Source organism: Portunus trituberculatus, chromosome 38, assembly GCF_017591435.1.
Source record: "Portunus trituberculatus isolate SZX2019 chromosome 38, ASM1759143v1, whole genome shotgun sequence".
Lineage (NCBI taxonomy): Eukaryota > Metazoa > Arthropoda > Malacostraca > Decapoda > Portunidae > Portunus > Portunus trituberculatus.
Window position 1 is genome coordinate 34,074,043 of NC_059292.1, and position 24,962 is coordinate 34,099,004.

Here is a 24,962-nt window from a genome sequence, read left to right on the forward strand (position 1 = left end):
AGAAAAGAAATTGTTTCTGGAGCCAGTGTGTGAAAGGAAACGCACAGGCAGCCTGCTTGCAATCGCCTGGGAGAGAAAAAGAGAAGGAAAGCAAGACCTGCCGGCGAGGTGAAGGAGAGCAGGCTGGAAGGAAGAGGAGGAAGATAGGAGGGAGGTGTTGGGAAGACCTTGCGGAGACAGATGGGCTGGTTGAAGGAAGAAGACGGGCAGACTAGAGAAAGAAGAGGCAGAGCAGTGTGCAAGCAGAGGGAGGCGTGGTGGAAAGGCGAGAGGAAGATAGGCAGGCGGAACGCAGGCTCAAAGAGAGAGGGAAAAGTGGAGGCAAAGAGGAAGAAGGGGAAGATAGGGGGTACAAGGGAGTGAGAGGGTGAGGGAGGGGAGGCAGGCTGGCAGGGATAGGCAAGGCTGAGTCAACCAGCTGGAGGAGCATAGCCTTCGTATATCACAAGCAAACTTTGCAACAATAAGGGCCGGGAGAGTTTGAACATATTTCAGCTACCGGCGTGAAACAAACAAAAATAAACCCCCAGCCGAATAAATGGACGCAGCTGCCTCTAAATCCCTCGGGAACTTGCTTCTTGGTGCACAATAAGCCCTCAGAAATCCTGCAACAGTTTACTGCCTTCGGTAACCTCACGGTGGAGACCACAGGCAGGCTGATATTTGAGCAACAAAATATGAATCTACCTCTTGTCTCCTTGCAATGAAGGAGAGCACCATCGTTCGGGAATTGAAAGTGCTGCCAATGCACATTCTAAATATATCCGCTTATACTAAAAGTAGTTTCAATAAACCTTGTTATTACAATTCACGACACGTTTTCTTACCTTTTGGTAAGCTAAAGATACAGATAAATACTGTAATGACAGAAATATCAGGAGCCTAAATCGCCACACTCAGCTCACCAACAAGCCTGTGCAAAAGTTCTTCGTGCTTAATGTCATTGTCATATGTGTCAGGATTATGCGCCAAGGCACAAAGTTCTTCCCATCCGTCATTTGTTATACAGGGCACTCCGAGCAGAAAAGACCAGATATTTGTAGTAGATCTTTCTTCTTTCCTTTTTTTAATAACTGGAGGACGAGATGCAAGGTTCCAATTTTGTATGATTCCGGGTTTGCTCCTCCCTCTTCTCCGCCCTCCGACTATTTCATGCCTCATTAACATTTTTCTTAATGATGACTTTCATGCCTTTGTTGCCCCTAACCCTCCCTACTTTTGTTCCTTGAAACTGTGCCTCAGTATTTGCCCCAGCCTGATCAAAATGTACCAGCTGTCTGTTAACGTCTACGCAATTTTCCTTTAAGGTGAATTTAGCCTACATTCTGTCTATTCTCAAAGAGGATAACTGATATAATCTTTCAAACTATCGACGTATTGGCTAAATCTTTTCTCTATCTCTATCATCACTAATATTATTACTATTATTATTATTATTATTATTATTATTATTATTATTATTATTATCATTATCACGTTGTTATTGCTGTTGATGTTACTACTGTTATTGTCCTTGTTTTTTTTATTATTGTCATTGTTGTTGCCGTTATTGTTGTTTTCGTCAGTTGATTACGATAAGTAGATAAGTAGCCTTCCTTATGAAATTATATGATAGTGATATTCTTCTACGTGATATTGAACAATTATTTACAATTCATGCATGTAGAAAAGAGTACAGAAGAGACTTTTACAATGAATTATACGTACATACATGCATAGTACATACATACCTATATAGTAAATAGATAAAGGGAAGCATAATGTATTCTTTGGTGGAGAAAGATACGCTGGTCCACCAACACCAGTTTTATTTCATACCGTTGAAACACACACAAAAAATTATATCAAATGTTATCCATGATAACATATGCCTATAGAAATGTTATGAAGGGTGAAGAAATAATCCCATACACTGGAGCTTCTTTTCATCCCTCTCTGAGCTCTGAACTCAGCGGCGCTCTTCTCGTGACGGAGTGCTGGCCTCCACCATAAAATTCTTCTATTTGAGTAAAAGGAAAGAGAAAATAAATCACTAAGATGTCTACTTATCACTCGTCATGTCTATTGAAAGTTACAATTAAAAGATGTATAGCAAAGAGTGTGGCATCTCAAACACAACCTGAGGCTTGTCTCAATGTTTCTAGTTACGTAGGGAAAGAAAGGTAGAGGGGGCAATGGAATAAGCTTGAAATGCTATATAGGCATTGTAGACACAGAGGCAAGGCGTGGAAGACAGCACAAGATCATTCTTGAAAATTTAGCTGTCAAAACTCACCAACGCAAAAAAAAAATCGGTCTTTCCCTTCCTACATTATTCATTGTTGGTCTGACACTTGAAATTGGCATGTTTCTTTAAAAGCGGCCAAGAATTTATCATAATTTTGTGGTTTTGTATTGACTACTATTTTCACTTTCATTTTGTATGGACGACAAGGTTCCTACATTTGCCTCACCAACCCTGAGGAGGAGATATCGAGTTGCTAACTGTGCACTACTGCTGCTGCTGCTGTTGTTGTTGCTGCTGCTGCTAAAGGGCCGGGACTAGGAGACGCGATCAACATTTAGTTATGTCATAAATTTCAGCGCAACATATAATAAGATACCATTGAGATAAAAAGGAAATAACTTAGAAGACAATAATGCAAGTGTTGCCCCAACCCCTGCAGTAAAGCATGCTTTAGAGAAATTCCATTGTCCATATTTATCTCCCTATATACATGTAAGTATTACTCATTCAGCTCTCCTTTCACACAACGTCACTAGGTATCACCTTTTCGTCTTTACTTTTTTTTTTCTACATTGTTTCTCATCTTATTCAAATATCTTTAAATTTCTGCACCAATAGCTTTATTTATACAATCTACTTATTTCACTTGTGAGACCATTCAGTGATTTACTTGGCTATATCAGGAACATTATGTTTGTTTGTTTTTTAATGTTATAGACTATAGCGCCTGTAGGTATACATGAAGAGTTTGGGAAGCGCTGTCCGGCTTCCACTCATTAGCGGCGCAGGCAATTTCATTTATAGTGGTACCCATATCACCACCCAAGCCCATTTTTGCTGCAAGGCAATTACACCTCCACCTAGAACCTGGGTACCATGGTGATACGCAGGTATCTTTAAACCACTCGACAAATGACAAAGTGTCGAACCTACACAATACACATGGACGTCTGCCCGATCGCACGCTCACCACCTTATCCACTACGCCACCGCATAGTGTGTGTGTGTGTGTGTGTGTGTGTGTGTGTGTGTGTGTGTGTGTGTGTGTGTGTGTGTGTGTGTGTGTGTGTGTGTGTGTGTGTGTGTGTGTGTGTGTGTGTGTGTGTGTGTGTGTGTGTGTGTGTGTGTGTGTGTTGTGCATGTGAATGAATGAGTGCACGCACGTGTGTAGACACCTCTGTGTGCAGCGTGATGTCATCAGAGTAGTGGCTGCGTGCCGTGAGAAGTCGACGTGTGTTGGGGCAAGCAGACATGAAGAAGCGAGTTAAGACGGAAGAAGAGCAAGGAAACACGGCAGCTCATGGGAAAGCAGCCGCGGCGCTCGTGTTGTGCTGAGGAGCGAGAAACGCGAGGGGTGGGAGGAAGAACAGAAAGCCAGGGAGCGAGAAAAGACTTGGCTGCCTGACAAGGTCTTGGAAGTTGCGGATTGGTGGAGGAGGACGAGACAGGAAAATTTCAACATTTCAAGTGAGATGGAACCACGGCAGACAGGGGAGGACACCCTGCACAAGATACGGCAGGCGTATTGCTGTGGCCAGGGCCTGGTGTTGCGGTACAGAAGAAAGCGGAGATGCATTGTCTTCATCAGTTGGCATTTTAATTCTTGAAATAAAAAAAAATTAGCCATGTGCATTTTCAGTGGAAAAATTATTTTTTTAAGATTCATGCTCATTTACAGTTTTGCGTCCACTGCACGCGGCAGGAATCGACAAAGTGGCAGGTAAGCCGCTTACTCGTAAATTAAGTCAAGGAGGAGAGATGGCAAAATGGGTGAGGAGCAGCCAGACGGGCTTAACGAGCCGTAATGATCGATACTCATTTCAGTGGCAGCCTTCACGCGGAAGCAGTAATACCAGCCTGGCCTGATGACAGGAGCTACAACAGTAATAAAATAACTTGCTAATATCATTTTCGTTTGTCCTCCATAGTATACCTTGTCGTGTTTCCCCAACCATGATGGTGTGGGATAGAATCATCCAAAATTGATTTGCAGTGTTTATTAATTGAAAGGAGTCATTATCATCTCCAACACTTTGTATAATGTGATTGACATTACAACACAATAGTCAAGCACGAGCAGTGAAACTATCTGGTGGAAGCAACGAGCGCGAACATGGTACTCATATTCAGATTCAGATTTCATAACCTAACCATCAGGTATGTGACATTTGCTGCAGCACTGGAGTGCTGGAGGATTTGCAGGATTGTGTCCCCGCTACTGGCAATGTCTGCCGTGGTGGCCGCCACGAGGCTGTTCTTTTTCTTTCTTTTTTAATGTAAACACATAAGTGTTATCAATCGCACTACTTCGCTTTAGCAGTAAGGATAGCGGTGTGTGTGTGTGTGTGTGTGTGTGTGTGTGTGTGTGTGCGTGTGTGTGTGTGTGCGTGTGCGTGTGTGTGTGTGTGTGTGTGTGTGTGTGTGTGTGTGTGTGTGTGTGTGTCGTTATAAATGATTCCAATATGTTATCTAGGAACTTTTAGTGCACCATAGTTCCTTATGCTTGTTGGAAGTCACTTTCACCATAATATTTTAGAAACAAAAGTTAACTGAAACAAATAACGTGTCGTTGTGTGACGTTCTCCTAACATCTTGTCTTGCCGTGGCATTGTTCACCGATTCTACGATTCGCCAAAAAGTATTGCGAGTCTTTGTATTACCTTCATTTTGCAGTTCCCAAATATTCAGGCATTCCTTGTGATCAAAAATTTAAAGGTTATTTCGTTATCACAGGCTTCACCTTTTTCCATTATGTAATTTTCACAAATTCGTAAATGACTATCTGGATTATCCACAAATTAGACAATTCAGTTTGGCCAGCTCTCCAGCTTTATGAGCGTGAACGCAATTATTACAATGTATATGGCGGACACTGCCGCATGCTCTCCAACCATTATTTGTATCCCTGTACTGATTGGACCACTGTTTGACATATACTAAGCAATGTATGCTTTCAGCATCTTTTCAATTTTGTTCGATCTTTTATACGAGTGAAGATTCATTCTTCGATCCTGAAAAAGTCAAGTAATGAAAAGTTAGAGAAGAAAAGAAAAATAATCTTTTTATTGAATTTGAAAGCAAACAAGCAAACCCCGAAACACGAGTGTACAAATATTGCTGATTTTTTATCTAAACCTTTAAGCGAGTTTCATGCTCTTCAAAAAGTTCCAATTGCGGGTCTTGCAGAATATTGGTTCAGTGAATTTTGTAGCGTTATGCAAAAGAGCTGGACGAATGTTGGATAGAATGTCTGCACTCACTTTCATAAGTGAGTATATCGCTCCTTTTACCTTCATGGCAAATCAAGAATTGCACAGAAAATAAATTACAAAGTTAGAAATTGTTTTAGCTTTCATCATATATGCAGGAAGTTGTGGAACAATAAGGAATAATTGTCAGATGTCTCAAACATCAATACACTTATTAGCATTAACGTAGTAGTTAATACATATATTTTTGCACTACTTGGTTTTCTGTGCCATTCCCATGACCTCCATGCAAAAGCAGCAGCTGAAGGAACCTTTCGAACAGCTGTGGAAGCCGTGCGCCGCCTGTCTCGACCCTTGCTGCCTGAGCTCGTGGATTTATAGCCACTTATGTTAACCACTACATCACGAAGGCATTATGCTGTGTATTTCTGAGCTTCATGCAGACTCGCATCTCACTTCATTCAGGTTGAGGCGCCAAACTCGTGCTAGTGGGGATCTTCTTTTAGAGGGTGTTGGTAAACTTGGGATGCAAGAATCTTAAGGTACCCAACCCAAATACATTTAGAGCAGATTCAACATTCATATACGACAGTCTTAAAGCTTGATTATGTATAAACATAAAAATTTACTTCAATGGTTCGCGACCCCGTTATTTCTGATTCTATCCGGATTACTGTTACAAACCATTATTTTGCTCGGGGTATTGTAATTTTGCCACGTGAGAACACACAAACATGTAACACTGGAAGCAAATCTCACGCGTTTTCCAGCTTGTATTGCACGTTCAACAAATTAACTTTGTATTCAAGTTAAATTTTCATTTTATGTATGAGATATCGGATTATATAGACACAAATTTATATTATGTTGTAATCAATAGTATGTTGTTCCTAGTTAATAACAAAAAAATTACCTTGGCTCACAGTAAAACACTACGAGAATAAATCAGTCATGGTGGTAGAGCCTTGCCCCGTGTTACCTGGCTAGCGTGTCCTCAGGCAAGAAAAACTACTGCGATCATGAGAGAGGTGCTGGCTGTGCACCTCGGCTTCTGCCACAACCTCGAAACAACGAGCACTGGAGAGCGACATAAGCCTTGAAAAGAGATAACAAGTCTATCCGCCCCGCCACATTAGCCAGTAAACAACTGTCTATCACGTTTAACAGGAACTGTGTTGCTATCAAAGGTGACGAAAATGACAATAACAGTAAGGTTTTCTTGTTGCATTTTCACTGTGTCATATATACAAAGACAAAACAGTATGTAGCTTTCCTTACTATTAAAAAGTATGTCACTGAAAAAATCATCTTCGTATGTCATAACATAGAACTCTTCATGTACGACTGACGTCTTTCGTTACAGTTACAACCAGAATCACGTCCATTTTTGCCAAATATCAAAGATTCGACCTAAAAACGTACCCAATAGCTGGATTCCCCACAGAAAAAGGAATATGACCAGGTATTACGGGATTTGGTAGCGGCGAGGCGTGGCGGAAGCGAGGCAATGGGTAGGGAGCAGGTAACAAGAATATGTTCTGTACTGCACTCACAGACCCTTCCTGGTCCTTCCTGGTGTTTATCTTTAAAAGGCTTTCCGGAAATAGTGAGTGTGATGGAAGGCTCTTACTTGAAAGCTTTTATACCTTCCCACCTAACTATATGACTGTCTATATATCGAGCTGTCTATCTGTCAACCTACACATCTACTTACCTATCTTCATACGTATCTATCTACCCATCAACCTATCTATTTGGCTACCTATCTGTATACTTATTTACCTATTCACTGACCCATATATTCACCCATCTACTTTCATATTTAGCTTCTCTCTTCGCCACAATATTTCGTCTCCTGGTATCTTCTACGGCTACATCCACACTAACTGTATTTCAACATGCCTTCCCTCTTACCGTGGCCTTACTGCACAACACTTCCTACTTTCTCTCATCCTTATTCTATCGACCTTTCTCATACAAAAGTTACCCAAGATTCTCAATGATTCATCACTTCCTCAGGTAAAGTCTGGAACTCCCTCTCTGCTTCTATATTTCCTCCTTACTCAGACTTGAACTCTTTTAAAAAAGAAGTTTCATGACACTTCTTTAATTTTAGACAATCCTTTTGATCTTTCATTTAGGATTGGCACTCTGTGGGATTTTTTTCTCTCTCTTTTTTGTTGCATTTGGGATGTGCTCTTCTTATACACAAAAATCATTGCCCAAATATATCTACCTCTACTCGTTCTTTTCTCCGTGGATCTATCTGCTTTTCTGGCCTCGCGGTGCGTCTGTCTGCCTGTCTTTGAGCACAGCAGCTTCCTCACGAATTCCACTCAAATGGGAGTGACCCGGAAAATTCACTCATCTCCAGTCACGCATAAATTCCTTCAATAAAACACAGCTCCTGGTCTCCTCCTCTCCCACGGTGTAGGGTATAATGGATTCTCCGTCCATCTGTCTGTCTACTGTGCAAGTGGTCTCTTTCCCACACCCTTGCCATCAATTTTGTCATCATACACTCATTAAACAGCAGGCTCCCCTTCATTCATTGTTTCTACATGACCAAAACCAAGGCTATCTGTTCTATTTTACAAATTTCACACTACACAGTGTACGCATTAAATTTCATCTGTCGTGCAGCACCTCTGATGATATTTCACTTCTCCTGTTCCCCATACCCGTGATGCCACAAACTCATTTGGAATGAATCATTGTTATTGCCTGAGTAATGTCCAGCTCGCTATATTGCATTCGTATGTTAATTACTGATGTATATACTGGACCGCGGAAGTTTACCGTGTAATATTTCATTTTTTTACATTAGGATTAATGCATGTACTGGAATGTTCATTTCCTCTACACCACTCGATGCCTTTGACCGTTTTCCTGTCTATGTGATTTCTATACACAAATCACCAGTTATGTGTCAAAACTTATGAAGTTTTACAGCTATTACCTATTAGTACCTCTCATTTTCCTCTCTTCACAACCGAATACTCTCTACTTGTTTATATAAATAAAAAAGGAAGCACCATTCCATCTTTGAATAGGAAGGTCAGGGTAAAGGAACTCCCTCGGATAAGTGAATCTTTATGTAAAGATACAAAGAGAAATATTTGGAGAAGGGAATGTATTTATTGAGGAATGATTGAGAAAATATTGCTTACAAAGAAGGTCTGAAGCAAGAGACTTGCCTCTAAAGCTCTGAGTGAAGAGACTTTCCACAGACAACACTGGACCAGCACTTCGACATCCGCTGCCTCTCGCGAAATGGACGAACAAACTTGTGTTAATAAAAGACTCTGGTTAGCACGAGGCTATTTTGAAATAAAACACTGTATAGCAACAGCCAATACAACCACACTAATAGTAACACTGTTCGCTCTCCGCTCACTGTTCGTGGTTAAAATCGCTCTAATGGACGAGATTACCATTACGGTGATTTTATGTTTGGAATTTGCCCATCATACACGCATCTACACACACACACACACACACACACACACACACACACACACACACACACACACACACACACACACACACACACATTCTCTCTCTCTCTCTCTCTCTCTCTCTCTCTCTCTCTCTCTCTCTCTCTCTCTCTCTCTCTCTCTCTCTCTCTCTCTCTCTCTCTCTCTCTCTCTCTCTCTCTCTCTCTCTCTCTCTCTCTCTCTCTCTCTCTCTCTCTCTCTATATATATATATATATATATATATATATATATATATATATATATATATATATATATATATATATATATATATATATATATATATATATATATATATATATATATATATATATATATATATATATATATATATATATATATATATATATATATATATATATATATATATATATATATATATATATATATATAAAATTGGTCTTCGAAATACACATTTGGCTCATAATGTATTTGACCGTAAGAATGAAATGTGTTTTGAAGGAGGGGAAGAGAGGCGTTAAGTAGAAGCTGCCAAGGCTTTTACAACCAATTATGAGGAGGTGAAAGTATAGAGTGTAAAAACTGACAAAGATTTCATAAAGAAAATTAAAGAGATGAAAGGATGTAAGCGTCACAGAGTACAAAATTCTGAACTGCTATAATTGAACCATGCAGCGTGAGACAAAGGAAATAGTTGAGTGTTGAGACAGATACGGCGGGAAAGAAATTGGAAAGGAAGTAAAACTCAAGAACCTAAAAGATGACAAAAGTAAAAAACTTGGATAAGAGGATGGCGGGACAAAAGAAAAGAAGATTAATTAGAGATTTAGTAGGAATATCAATATTTTTTTACACTCAGAAAAAAAAGAATTTTTCAGGGGAGTTAAAAAGCTGTGAAAGGGTTGGACGAAAATGTTGGATAGGAAGACAGGGAAAGATTTATGAATAAAAATCACATAAATTACAGGTGAGAAGCTCTCTGTAAGTCTGAACAATGGCAATGAAAAATAGATCGACATATGACATTGTGTATAGAGAGACAGTTAAATAGACAGATAGATAGATACAAATAAACACATCCAGAAATGGCAAAGTTGGGCGGATGAAAAACCTGGAGATTGTAAGACAATGCGTAAATAAAGTTTATCGATGAAGGAAATAAGAGGAGAAAGACATGTTTAAAGTCGATGCAGTTTATATGGAAATGAAGCTGGAATCCCGAGTTGTGTGTGGGCTTTGGAAAATTGGTCCCAGATTGGGCCAAAGCCGTAATTGTCCTACTGTGTAAGAAGGAAAGGAAGTTCCAGACATTGTAGGAACACAAAAAAAAAATAAATAAATAAGAACAGGTTTGTAAAGTGTGGAATGTGAGACAGTCAAGTGAGACACAGAAGAAGTGCATAAAAATAAAACAATAAATAAAAAGCGAAGGCAACCATAACTTCATTTAAGCTGAAAATCACATCCGAGATTACGTAATTATATAATCATAAGCAAAACGACACTCTAGTGAGTCTGGGAAACGATTGTTTAGAATAACAATACACATTTTGTTGTAATTCAGTGCTAATAGAAGTAATTATTATTTTGTTTTGCTTTTCTTTCATACAATTACTGCGACAATTCAGGGAGGTTTCAAGACATTTATCCCTATCCTTTGGCTAATTCTATCGGCTCTGTAAGGAGACTGGCAACTAAGTAGACCTTTTATTCTTTATATTTGTGTTGCCCTTGGCCAGCCCTCCTCTCTTCAAAATAAGAAAAAATAAAAAGTTAATATTAAACACTTCACTCTAACGAGGAAAAACCGTATTCTGAAAAAGAGCTGATCGAGGCACGTCAACACTCCCGAGAAGGATAACATTATATATCTAAAAATCCTCTGTAAGGAAAACACGATTTTCGGGCCAGGTTTCGTCTTGTCAATTACGAATTTCGCAAGAAACGTGTATATTTTGGTGTGATTCTTCTAACGGGAAATACATCACGAGCTGAGTCGAGTCAGAATGGAGATGAATATACGCATGGTAATATGGATAACGGATAACATGTATACCAGCGCAGCCTGTGTAGCAAGCCGCGCCAAGCCCACTCACGTCCTTCCCTGAGACTCACAACACGTGCCTTACATCGATCTCCCAGCAGTTGGTATCATCGAATTACATCCTGTACATAGTATTAGAATCTAAAAATTTTCCTTGTTCTAATATGGATAAAACAGAGAATACAAATAAATCACAATAAAAAATAAATATGAACTGGAAAGTGAAATAAAAAGAATATTTCATTTACATGTCCAAGATTTGGGTTAATTCTGTGTTCCAAAATATAATATGTCGGTGTGGTGATGTAACACTCCTGTCTTGATGGAGTCCGTAGTGGGTAAAGAAAAAAGCCAGAGAGGGAAACTATACCAGTACCGAAGAGGATGGTGGAGTTATTGTGTAATATCCGCAATAAAATGAAAGATGGAGTTGTGAGAAAGACCTACGAATCCCTGTGCGTTGAATGAGGCGGCAACATGAGAGGATCCGTTACGTTCATGGGGTTGTGTTGAACAGTGGCAGTGACAGTCGGGCTGAAGGATGTCGATGCTCACTGAACAGCATGTGTCGGACTTGGTGTTTGTGTTTGTGGGGCTTGACTGATTTCATTGTCCATATAAAAACAGAAACACATTAAGGCTGTACACGAAACTCGCTAAACGAAAAACATTTTCTCTTTACTTGTTACGGCCCGCCCGTAACATGCATTACTACCATCACCTCCTCCGCTTGTTACCTCGTTCGCCACCTCTCCGCCTCCCTTCCACGTCACCGTCTCGTGAACCTTCCACGCCACCGTCTCGTGAACCTTCCACGTCACCGTTTCATGAAGCCCGGCTACTGTCCCGAAGTTGGATTCACGCGGCCCCTTTCGACTCAACCGAAAGTGTTGAGCCAGCTCTTGGTTTTCTGGATTGGCAGTTGAGATCCAAGCCTCAACCAGTGAACACAACGCCTCTTGGTTCTGCCGTGGGATCAACCATCACCCAGCATTTCACCACTGCGACACCGCATAAGTATCACTTCCCTCGTCCGTGTTTTCCACATTGCCTCTATATAGGATTAGGATTATTGTTAGGTATTAAGTTGGGTTCTTTATTGTTGTATTTATTACTGTGTTATATGTATATGTGTATGTCATTTTCCTGTGTTTCATGTTATATATCTGTGTTTCATGTTTCTTGTTATATATGTGTCAATTTCATTATGGGTTATTAAAGTAGCTTTTAAAGTGACCCCTTTTGCATTTCCTCACCAGTTGAACCTGCAGTGTTTTTTTTATTGTTATTGTTCACCGGCTCTCCGATGCCAATCTTACCAGTTTAACCGGTGAACGTAACAATTGGCGACCGTGACAGGACCATTATAACCCATGTTCAGTGTTCCATTTTTCCAGTGACTTTTTTCTGTGATTGCTTGTGTTTCTGTGGTGTTGTGACTCTGATGTGTTTTTTTCTGTGACTTACTCTGCGTGTGGTTTAAATTTACCTTTGTGCGTTCAAGTGGCTCCTTTTGGGTTAAACGTGCTTCGTGACTTTCATTGGTATCGCATAGCAGTGGTAGAGCAGGAAACCAGGTAGAAAGGCGTGTTCACCGATAGCACTTATCTCTATTTTTGCACATAGGCAGGTGTGTAATAAGTGTTATCCAAGTGTTGGGATCATCATATGTTCATGCGAACCCTCAATGCCCTCACTTCGCGGATCATTTTTCTCGCTAGTTAGAATCGGCCATTTTAACTAGTCTCTCAGACTAATCCGCCTCCTTATCAATAACAAGTCTCAGTACAATTCGCTCCTCACTCTCAAGTCTCGTAACTAGAGTAATCCGGATCCCTCTTAATGCCGTAACTCTCTAGTTTACCCCTCATTAGTGATTGTACTCATAAGTGTTTACTTAAGTATAATCTAGGTAATTTCCAAGGTTGCCTTTATTATCACTCTGCCAAGTTCCTCACTTAAGTAATTCGCTTATCATTTTTTTGTTGTGGTTTAACATCTATTTAATATGGCTTCCGCTCAGTTTAACGTTGAAGATTTTTGTGCCGACCCTTCTCTGGAACAACTTAAATATGCTAATATAAAGAAGGACCAATGGAAAGCCATCGCTAAACATTTTGATGTTCCCATCACGTCTCAGATGACTAAAGAGGTCATTAAGAATGTAGTTGTTGAACATCTAGTGCAAGAAGGTCAGTTGCTAGGAAATGCCATAGAAGAGTTAACTCCCATGTCAGCCTCTACGAGGACTATAATACACAGTCCCCAGGAAGAACAGGATAAGAGTAGGATAAGTCAATGGGAAATTGAGAAGCTTAAACTAGAATACCGGATGCATGAAAACAAATGCAACTACAGGCAGAAAAAGAAGCGAAAGAAATGCAACTACAGGCAGAAAGAAAGAAAAGAAAGACAAATGCAACTACAGGAAAAACAAATGCAACTACAGGCAGAAAAGGAAGAGAGAGATTTCAGTTACAACTTAGAAGGCAGGAGAAAGAGTTAGAAATTCAGGAGTTAGCCCTACGAAATGACGCTAAGTTTAGAGGGAAGAAATAGATATAAAGAAACAGTTAGCAAGCTTTAATCCTGCTACAGCTGCTCCGCTAGTTCCCCCTTTTGATGAATCTGATGTTGACGGGTCATTTCGCGCTTTTGAGAGCATTGCTCATAGGAATAAATGGCCCAAGGATCAGTGGGTGTCTCTCCTTGTCCCTAAGCTAGTAGGAAAAGCTTATAGGGTATACAACGGCCTTAGTGATGAGGTAGAATATGAAGAGATCAAAGGTAACATTCTAGACGCCTACTCTATCACTTCTGATGGATACAGACAGCAGTTTCGAAAGTATGTGAAACCAGAGTCTCACACCTATGTTGAATTCGCTAGTGAGAAACTAAGACAATTTAAGAAATGGTTAGCCGCCCTTAACATTACCACCTTTTCGGAGTTGCTCAATCTAATGGTCCTGGAAGAATGGAAGAACAAGTTACCATTTAATATTCTGAGGCATGTGGAAGAACGGGGAGAGAGTGAGCTTATGTCTGCCGCTAAAGTGGCTGATGCGTTTGCTTTGTTGATGGGATCCCTGGGTAGTAGAGGTCGTGGTTCACTGTCTAATGTTAGGTCCTCCTTTGGGGAAGGTTTTGGGGCGCGGGTGGTAAGCCAACCGGATTCTCGCCAAATGCATATAATTCCCCCTGGTGTACATACTGTAAGAAGCCAGGTCACACGATCCAGAAATGTAGACACCCAAATTGCAAGGGTTCTCAACGTCAATTTTCTTTTGTGGCCCCTAGACCTAACACATTTGAGAACAAGAAACCAGTGGCCCTAGCTAACCCTGTCAACTCTCCTCTAGAACTTTATGACTCGTACATGTATCAAGGTAAAGTGTCCTGACTGATGGTAAAGACAAGGCAATAAATATCAAGGTTCTGCGTGATACAGGTGCTGCCCAATCCATCTTAAGGGAAGATGTCATCCCTAACATCAAACAGGCTTTCACTGGGAGAAGGTGATCCTTACAGGTCTCGAATCACAGCTCTCCTATCCCTTGGCTAATATTAGCTTACAGTGCCCGTTCATTTCAGGAGAGGTTGAGGTAGCCATTAAACCTGGTGAACTGCCAGTACCGGGGTACATCTTGTACTGGGTAATGATCTTGCGGGTAACTTGGCTGTTCCAAACTTAATTGTTCTTGATTCTCCCTTAACAGAAAGTCCCACTAAGACCCTGGACGAAACATCCCTCACTTCTTCCCAGTGTGTGCAGTCACCAGGTCTCAGTCCAAGTCCCCTGCCCTTTCATCACCTCCTCCACCAATGATTGCCTCTACTGACAACTTGTATAATGACATCATTTCAAAGGAGAATTTGATTAATGCTCAGGAACAGGATCTCACTTTGGCTAAGATCAGACATGTGGCCAGTGAGACAAAGGATATGTCTAAATTGCCTTGTTTTTATTATCAGGAAGGAGTCCTGATGCGTGCCTACAGACCTCCTGAACTGAAACAACTAGACACCTGGTCAGAAACACATCAAGTTGTCATCCCTTGTCTGTAAGACCAGCCATTATAGAACTAGCTCATGATGGATTGTCAGGTCATCTAGGCATCCAAAAAACCTACAAGAAGGCTCTTCAACATTTTTTTGGCCAGGAATGAAAAAGGATGTGTCACACTATGTAAAAACATGTCACATATGTCAAGTTGTGGGTAAGCCTAACGAACGCCTTGTGCCAGCTCCTCTGACGCCTATTCCAGTTCAGACGGAGCCCTTCGAAAAGATCATACTAGACTGCGTAGGGCCCTTACCCAAAACCAAACGAGGGAATCAGTATTTGTTAACCCTCATGGATCCCACTACCAGGTACCCTGAAGCATTCCCTCTTAAGAACATCACATCAAAGACCATTGTAAAACATCTAATACATTTTTTCACCTCGGTAGGAATTCCAAAACAAATTCAGTCTGACAAGGGTAGCAATTTCACTAGCCATTTTTTCCAACAGATAGTGAATGAGCTAAACATCGACCATGTTACCTCCTCGGCTTACCACCCCAATCCCAAGGCTGTCTGGAGCGGTTTCACCAAACATTAAAATCCATGATGAAGAAGTATTGCTTGGAGCATCAAGGAGACTGGGATGAAAGTATTTCTTTCCTTCTCTTCGCTTTAAGAGAATCTCCTCAAGATTCTTTAGGTTACTCCCTTTTGAATTACTCTATGGTAGACAGATCAGGGGGCCTCTCAAAATATTAAAGGATCAATGGTTTACTCAAAATACTCCTTCAAGCCCCAGTGTGTCTGACTACATCAGTAACCTTAAGAATAAAATCAGTGAAGTCAGATCTTTTGCTAAATCAAACTTCCTCAAATCTCAAACTAAAATGCAACAGAATTCTCTTCCCAAATCTGTCATGAGAAGTTTCAAACCAGGAGACAAGGTTTTACTTTTTCTCCCCACTCCAGGCAATGCTCTTCACAGTAAGTTCATGGGACCTTATGTTGTGGCTCAAAAACTAAGTCCATTAAATTATGTGGTCCACACTCCTGACCGTCGTAAGGATTCCCAACTTGTTCATATTAATCTAATGAAACCTTACCACTCCAGAGAACCAGAGGACGACTTGTCTCGCGCTGTACCTGTATGTCTGATAGGAAAGGAGTCTGGTCCTGTGCCCCCCGAGGAAGAGTCCGACATCGAATTCCTCTTCTCGTCACCTAAAGGACGCCCCTCAAACAGCCAAATCATGTCCAACCTGGATGAGGTGTTTGTTTCCTTAACACCTTCACAACAGTCTGATCTTAAAAAGTTATTGCTAGACTTTTCTGAAATCACAGGTGACCTTCCAGGAGTTTGTAATACTATCCAACATGACATAAGATTAACATCTACCGACATCAAGCCTATAAGACAACCAGCCTATCGCATTTCACCCATTAAAAGAGACTTGATGAAAAAGAGGTAGACTATCTGCTCTGTCATCACCTTGCAGAACCTAGTATATCTCCTTGGGCTTCTCCTGCCTGTTAACATCTAAGCCAGATGGTAGTAGTCGATTTTGCACCGACTACCGGAAATTAAATAAAGTGACGGTGCCAGACTCCTACCCATTGCCCTTGATAGAGGACCTTATAGATAGTATAGGAGTAGCCAAATTTGTAACCACTATAGACTTGCTTAAAGGTTACTACCAGATTCCCTCTCGGACGAGGCCCAAATAATATCCGCCTTCATCACTCCCTTCGGACTATACCAATACACAGTGATGCCCTTTGGATTGTCTAATGCTCCCGCCACCTTCCAGAGGGCTATAAATTACATAACTCAGGACTTGGAGGGAACATCCGCGTATCTGGACGACCTGGTGGTGACTGCAGACGACTGGGCAACACATCTGACCCGTCTTCGGAGGCTGATGGGTCGGTTGCAGGAAGCCGGGCTTACCATCAACCTGGCCAAGTCCACCTTCGGGAGGTCTACGGTGGTCTACCTGGGACATGTGGTGGGGAACGGCAAGGTTCACCCCAAGAGAGCTAACGTTGAGGCCATCCTTGGCTTCCTGTTCCTACCACCAGGAAAGCTCTCATGAGGTTCTTGGGGATGGCTGGGTTTTACAGACGCTTCTGTAAAAACTTCTCCACCCTGGCCGCCCCCTTGACGGACCTTCTCAGCACTTCCGTCCCCTTCCACTGGACCCCGGCCTGTGACCAAGCCTTCAAACACCTCAAGGCGTTTCTCTCCTCGGAACCAGTGGTCTGGACGCCGGATCACTCCCGACCCTTCCATTTACAAGTTGACGCGAGTGGAGTTGGAGTGGGTGCTGTCCTACTACAACCGGACCCCACAAGCGGCATCCTCCATCCCATCGCTTACCACTCTGCAAAACTGAAACACCATCAACTCAACTACTCCACCATCGAAAAGGAGGCTCTGGCACTCGTGCTGGCGCTCCAACGTTTTGAGTGCTATCTTCATCCTGGTCCGCACATCACCAAGGTCTTCACGGACCACAATCCTCTGGCCTTCCTGTACGCCATGAGGAACCGAAACCAACGCATTCTTAGGTGGGCCTTGTTAACTCAACCTTTCAACCTGGAAGTCCATCATATCAAGGGGGTGGACAACATCATCGCCGACGCCTTATCAAGATCTCCCGTCTCACCTCCTTCATGAGCCCATTACGGAGGTCTTAGGGGGGAGGAAATGTTACGGCCCGCCCGTAACATGCATTACTACCATCACCTCCTCCGCTTGTTACCTCGTTCGCCACCTCTCCGCCTCCCTTCCACGTCACCGTCTCGTGAACCTTCCACGCCACCGTCTCGTGAACCTTCCACGTCACCGTTTCATGAAGCCCGGCTACTGTCCCGAAGTTGGATTCACGCGGCCCCTTTCGACTCAACCGAAAGTGTTGAGCCAGCTCTTGGTTTTCTGGATTGGCAGTTGAGATCCAAGCCTCAACCAGTGAACACAACGCCTCTTGGTTCTGCCGTGGGATCAACCATCACCCAGCATTTCACCACTGCGACACCGCATAAGTATCACTTCCCTCGTCCGTGTTTTCCACATTGCCTCTATATAGGATTAGGATTATTGTTAGGTATTAAGTTGGGTTCTTTATTGTTGTATTTATTACTGTGTTATATGTATATGTGTATGTCATTTTCCTGTGTTTCATGTTATATATCTGTGTTTCATGTTTCTTGTTATATATGTGTCAATTTCATTATGGGTTATTAAAGTAGCTTTTAAAGTGACCCCTTTTGCATTTCCTCACCAGTTGAACCTGCAGTGTTTTTTTTATTGTTATTGTTCACCGGCTCTCCGATGCCAATCTTACCAGTTTAACCGGTGAACGTAACAAGACAGACAGACAGACAGACAGACAGACAGACAGACAGACAGACAGACAGACAGACAGACAGACAGACAGACAGACAGACAGACAGACAGACAGACAGACAGACAGACAGACAGACAGACAGACAGACAGACAGACAGACAGACAGACAGACAGACAGACAGACAGACAGACAGACAGACAGACAGACAGACAGACAGACAGACAGACAGACAGACAGACAGACAGACAGACAGACAGACAGACAGACAGACAGACAGAGAGGGAGACAGAGAGGCAGACACAAACAGACAGACCGATAGACAGACAAATAGATAGAGAGACAAAGACAGAGACAGAGACAGAGACACAGATAGACAGACGAAAGATAGAAAATTACAATCGAAGTAAGGAACAGAACCAAGGCAACAAAACAAGCAAAAAGAAAATAAAGACTCCTAACTTAATACTTGAATATCAACACACCACTTACGTACATAACATTCTGACCCGATGCTCTCAATAAACTTTAACATGGTCAGTAATTCTCCCTCTCCCTTTATCTTGAGAAGTAAGCCTAAGCTCCGTTCATTGCTGCCTGGTCGTGTCAGGGGAAGCCGGCGCCTAGCGAGAGCGAAGGCAGGGCGAAGCAAGCGAGGGAAGCAAGCAACTGATGGACTGGTAATTATGCAAAGAGCCGCTAATTACCGTCCGCTTGATTTGTTAGAAGATGGAAGGTTGGACGTGGAATTAAACACTGTTGATTCTCTCTCTCTCTCTCTCTCTCTCTCTCTCTCTCTCTCTCTCTCTCTCTCTCTCTCTCTCTCTCTCTCTCTAACACACACGCACACACACACACACATACAAGGTTCACTTTATGAAGACCTCCCATATATCTCTTGTCAGCCAGTCTATATTGCAGTTTCCCTTCCTCTCTACCCTCCATACACTTTGCATCCTGTATTCCCAGAGGCTTTTCGTGAAAACACTTCCAGTCCACAAATATATGTAAATACTTGTTCCTCATATATATATATATATATATATATATATATATATATATATATATATATATATATATATATATATATACATACATACATATAATTGTTATCATTTCTCATTAATAAATCAACAAAAGTGTCCATCTCATTATACTGTTCATCTGGTCGCCACCACACTGCCGGCCTGATTACTTCAGGGGATAGTGAACACACCATCTGATGAGTAATGACTCGCGTTAATGCAGGCAGTACACTTCATTATCACCCAGACAACAATATCTCTACATCCTGAATCAACTGCTATCATCCCCGTAAGCCAAAGGCGCTTCCATCCTACGTGATTAGATTAATTCATTACAGAAAACTAAGCGGCATTAGCAGACTTCAGACGCGTTACTAAGTTAGCTAGGTACTAAGAGGAAAGTATTATGAGATACATCCCCCATCCCGACAAGAAAAAAACACACAAGACTGTTCCAGCATTATCCACTATCTTACGAAAACCCACAGACAAGGAAGGGAAGGAGGCAACTGACGGACTCAGCTTGCTCTCAGCGCCAGTCACCTCAAGGAAAACTCGCCCAGTTTAGGATCTTTTTCCGCATTGTGTTTAAAAACCTACAAGAAATAGTGGTGGAACATTTCCTTTATTGAGTTACGGAATAAACTTTAGAGGATTTTTGGCAAGGCAAGGTAAATTTTGTCACTAGCTCAAGGTAAACAAGGAAGGAGACAAAGACTGGGATGGTATACTATTTAGTTTTTTTTACTTTACAAGAAAACAACATAATGGTTCCTCTATCACTGATGAGACGAGAGTTTAAGAGAGGAGGAAGGACGAGGAGGGTTTAGTTTAGCAGAACTTCTATTAAAATTCACACGCTTGACTTCATAGGAAATGACATCATGTGACGGCATGACAAGGTTTGATGAAGTTGCATTAGATAATAAATAAGAATAAATTGGTTTTCAAACAACGAAATAGATGAATGGAATTGACTCATTAATCAGCTTCTTACTATCGAATATTAGAGAGCCTTAAGAGAAGGTTGAACTCATTTATGAATGAGTAATGATAGGTACAAATAAGCAGGTATGTTTTATACTTTTTTTATATACAAGGAAGTGACACGTGTAATTGATGGGGTTCTTGCAGCCTCCCTCATTTTTTACTCTTATTAAATCCATTTATTCTGTAATATTCTTGTGTTCTAAGTCGCTTCCATGATTGAAGTGAGTAGGGTGCATTGCTCACGTCATCTCTCGGTCCTGGAACTTTAAGCAGCAGGACTTAGGGTAGCAGTAAGGTGTGCGCCGCGCGTCACAGCTAATGATGCGACAATGACCGTGTTGCCCGTCCTGACGCCAAGGTAATGCCAGACACATAATTCAGAACACTGGTGCCTCGGAAAGGATTCGTGCATGTGCCTCGCAACACTGAGGAGTCGCTGCACTGCTGCCTCCTTCAGTGTGTGCTTCACCGTAGCAGATTTCCCATTCCACCTCTCCCTCCCTCACCAGACTTGACCCATCAACAGAGGTCCGCGCATTGTCGTCTTTGCAAATTCAATTACAATGTTAATTATAATGTTAATTTCTCGCAGGTTACATCCTAATTCATTCAATGGAAAGAACGGTCTGCGGCAAGGAGAAAGTTCAAGATATTTTTTCCTCTTTTGAGCGAATTGACAAGTAGAAAAATATAAGAAAGTTTTTCAGCTTAAAGGCAATTTTCATCACATCCATTTCTTTACTTTTCTCGACGTCTGAGGAAAGAAAAATATGGTGAATATCTTAAGTTCTAAACTCCAAGAATTTCAATTTCCTTTAATTAACCGTCTCCCTTCTCTGTAAGCCCTCTTCTTGCGTTCCTTCCCTTACGAAACCTTCTCTTCTTGCGTTCTTTCCCTTCCAAACCCCTCCTCTTTCACCTCCTCATCTCCATAACTTGCCCGGGAATCCTTCTATTCATGACTGGATCTTTTTCAACATCGCAGTGTCCATCATCCCTCGTTGATCAGAGCAGGATACCGACACGTTGTCCTTTATTTCCCACAATGCATTAACCATTCCTCCTTTGTCTCTCTCCTAACTGTAAAACATAAGCGTTTGTTATATCACACATACAGATGAACTACTTTCGATTCAAGCAAACTGTTCATCAAGTTTGTTTGTTTGATGTTCTTTACAGTTTGCCATACGTACAAATTCAGATGCATTTATATTCTTTCCATTTTTAAATATCTACAAGCACTGGTATATCACTTAGGAAACAGACATACATGTAGATACCTTGGAATCTCCCTTCTGGACCGCTATTGCACTTTTGAATCAGATCATACAAGATGAACACATACAAAAATCCAGAATCACTGAATCTTTGAACGCTTTTTGATGACAGATTTTCATAGACACAGCGCACGAAACACTTACTCTGGATCTATATTCCGCTATGCTGCCTCACTCTTTCTTGACAACTATTTTTTCTTTCGTCTTCCCTCAGTGTCGGCAGTGAAATTCAAAATAACGGAAGGCAACGAGAGAGGCGCCTTCCGCATCGACCCCTCCACTGGACGGCTGGCCCTCACCTCTACCCTTGACTACGAGCAGCAGCAGCAGGTGAGACGGGGCGAGGGAGACCGAGTGACGCAGGCGACAGAGATCAGACAAACAGAAAGTATAAATTATATAAGAACATAAGAAAATAAGAAGCTGCGAGACTTCTGTTGGGGAGGAGGAGCAAGACAGAGGGAGAGAGAGAGAGAGAGAGAGAGAGAGAGAGAGAGAGAGAGAGAGAGAGAGAGAGAGAGAGAGAGAGAGAGAGAGAGAGAGAGAGAGAGAGAGAGAGAGAGAGAGAGAGAGAGAGAGAGAGAGAGAGAGAGAGAGAAGAGAGTTGGGGAAGACGACTCATTTGATATTTCATCATACATATTACAATTGCATACTTACAGTACTTGTGTCTTTAACTCTTTCATCATTAATAATTACCGTCGAAAAAAGACTACAGCAATAACCATCAAATACGACTAATAAATTCCCTTCAACGTTTTAATTAAGAGGAAAGCGAACGTCTCATTCTGCGTGTAAAACGTTGTCTTAGAATCGTAAAAAAAATAATAAATAAATAAAATAAAATAAGATTTACCTAATGAAATTAATCTAAATAAAAGACACCATTTCCCATCCAAGTTCACATCATTACATCATCTTGACAGAAATGACTGACACAAACTTGACTCTAACACAAATAGTGATGACGGCAACAAGGATCCCCGGCCGTGGCAAACTCCGGACTCCGCACTACAGGAATTATAACACTTACGAGGCCTTAAAGAAATAATGATAACTTTGTACCACAGCCGCATCTCATCCTGATACCTTGCCTTGGGGGCGTGCCAAGCTTCACCGACCACCGCACGTGTGGTGTGCCGGTAGCGTCTGTCTGTCTGTCTCTCTCTCTCTCTCTCTCTCTCTCTCTCTCTCTCTCTCTCTCTCTCTCTCTCTCTCTCTCTCTCTCTCTCTCTCAATATTTTTTGTCTTTATCCCTTGCATAACACTAATCTTAATATCAGTAAAATAAAAAAAGTGCAGCGTATAAAGATTACATTTACTCCTTCGTTGAATGATAGAATTACAATAAATCCTCCACAGTAAAACGATGCAATAGACTAAGCTTAAAGAGAAACTTTGAGATATTAACAGTACAGAATGTGGTGACAATTAATGATTTCCGTTTGATCTCGCGAGAATGATGAATGTAGAAGAATTAATAATATTTGAGTCTCAGTTATGCTACATTTACTCATCTTTCATGTCGCCCGGCCAATGCAATAAGGTTTCCAGCAACGCAACATTTACTCTCTCATTCACATGTACACCGGAGCGTCACGGCCTCAAATTGAACCTCCACTGAACCAGCAACACACCGAGATGGAAACTCGCATTTGATCTAATTTTCTGTTTACTAAAGGTTCATCTACCACGGATCGAAAGGAATGCGTGATGTTTGGCAATATGATTCTCAGTGTGTGTGTGTGTGTGTGTGTGTGTGTGTGTGTGTGTGTGTGTGTGTGTGTGTGTGTGTGTGTGTGTGTGTGTGTGTGTGTGTGTGTGTGTGTGTGTGTGTGTGTGTGTGTGTGTGTCTATCTGTGTGTTCCATACATACATAAACGCTTGTGTGTTCTCTCTCTCTCTGTTTTCCATACATACATCTCTCTCTCTCTCTCTCTCTCTCTCTCTCTCTCTCTCTCTCTCTCTCTCTCTCTCTCTCTCTCTCTCTCTCTCTCTCGTTTTCTTTTTTCACCCAAGCTCTTCTCTTCAACTCCAGCCGATGCGAGTGTCAATTCCTTGTCCTTTAACTCGACGAGGAAAGCGACACCACTGCCATCGCTTCCTGGAACTCGGCATTCATTCTTTGTGGTGAGGCGGCCGTTGGTTCGACAGTAACGCGCGGTGCTGACAGTAATGGGCAAACTAGTAAAAACTTAATTAACATTTAAAGTAGAAAAGCTCTTTATGGTGTTCACAAAAAAAAGAATTCCGGGAAAACAATAAAGAAAACGCTCGAGAGTTTAACCCCTTCAGTACCATATTCATTTTGGTTAATATTTAATGATTTTATACAGCTTCGAAAACTTATGTGAGGATTAAAATAGTGAAGACTGTGGTCATTAATCTTCTGACCCCAATAAAATCTTCCTAATGTAAATAAAATGCTCTAATGACACACAAAATTCATGGTTAAAATGCGTCTCAGTACTGAAGGGGTTAAAGGATGTTCTGTTAGTGTCCTCACGTCAATAGCACCCACATGCAACAATTCAAGAGTGCACCGCATAGGTTTAAACAAGGTGACAATTCAGTATTCTTTTTCAGTCACACTAAACCAAAGGAATTTCAAGGAGACACGTGTAGCATCGAGCAGTGCACACTTAACAAGCGAGGCAGGAGTGGGCGAGAGAGAGACGGCCAGATGTGATATGAGGGAACGCATCACATAGGGATTAACTGCCTGGCCGGGGAGAGGGTCTTGGACTGGAGAGGGAGCGGGATATTTGTAACAGAAAAGCAGCTAAGAGTAGGCTGATGACACCTGGAACAAAGGGTCTTGATAAATGGGATATTTTCAGTAATGGATGCCCCGCTGTCTTGTATGCTGGCACAAAAACTCTCCCCCAACAACCAACTACCCTTCCCACCTGCCTTGTAATAATGATTCATATATTCATTTTTACTTCAGTACGAATATTCAACGATGAAAATGACCAAGAGAAAATAAAAATACACACTCGCATGAAAACTACACAACAATGTCGAGAATCAAATAACAAAATGATAAATAAACTCCCTTCACGTATATACATTCAGCTTTCTTTTTTTCTTTTTTTCTTTTTTGTCACACACAGTCGCCTGCTTCTGAACACTAAGCACTCATACTGTTAAGGGAGATGAGGCAGGGAAAGTAAGCGTAAAGTTGATGAGATACTAATGCAGATCTCGCCAGTCACTCACAACTAGGCTGGTGCTATCACACATGCTAGAACGACTGCGGAAATGAGATGGACAGCAGGAAGGGGAGATGACGACGGAGAAAGTGAAGGGAAAAGAGGAAACTAGAAGGGAGAGGAGATGAGGAAGGAGTAAGTAAGGACAGAGAAACAAGGATTTACGAG

The 24,962-nt window shown here is 41.6% G+C and overlaps 1 protein-coding gene across 3 annotated transcripts in view; it reads left to right on the forward strand.

The window, feature by feature from the left end:
* The window catches only part of LOC123514985 (putative neural-cadherin 2), a 380,060-nt gene that overhangs the window by 265,323 nt on the left and 89,775 nt on the right, over positions 1-24,962 (forward strand). For all 3 annotated transcript variants that reach the window (XM_045273290.1, XM_045273292.1, XM_045273291.1), the window contains one exon: positions 21,794-21,909. In XM_045273290.1, coding sequence (XP_045129225.1) covers positions 21,794-21,909 — 116 coding nt within the window. The remainder of the gene's footprint in view (positions 1-21,793; positions 21,910-24,962) is intronic.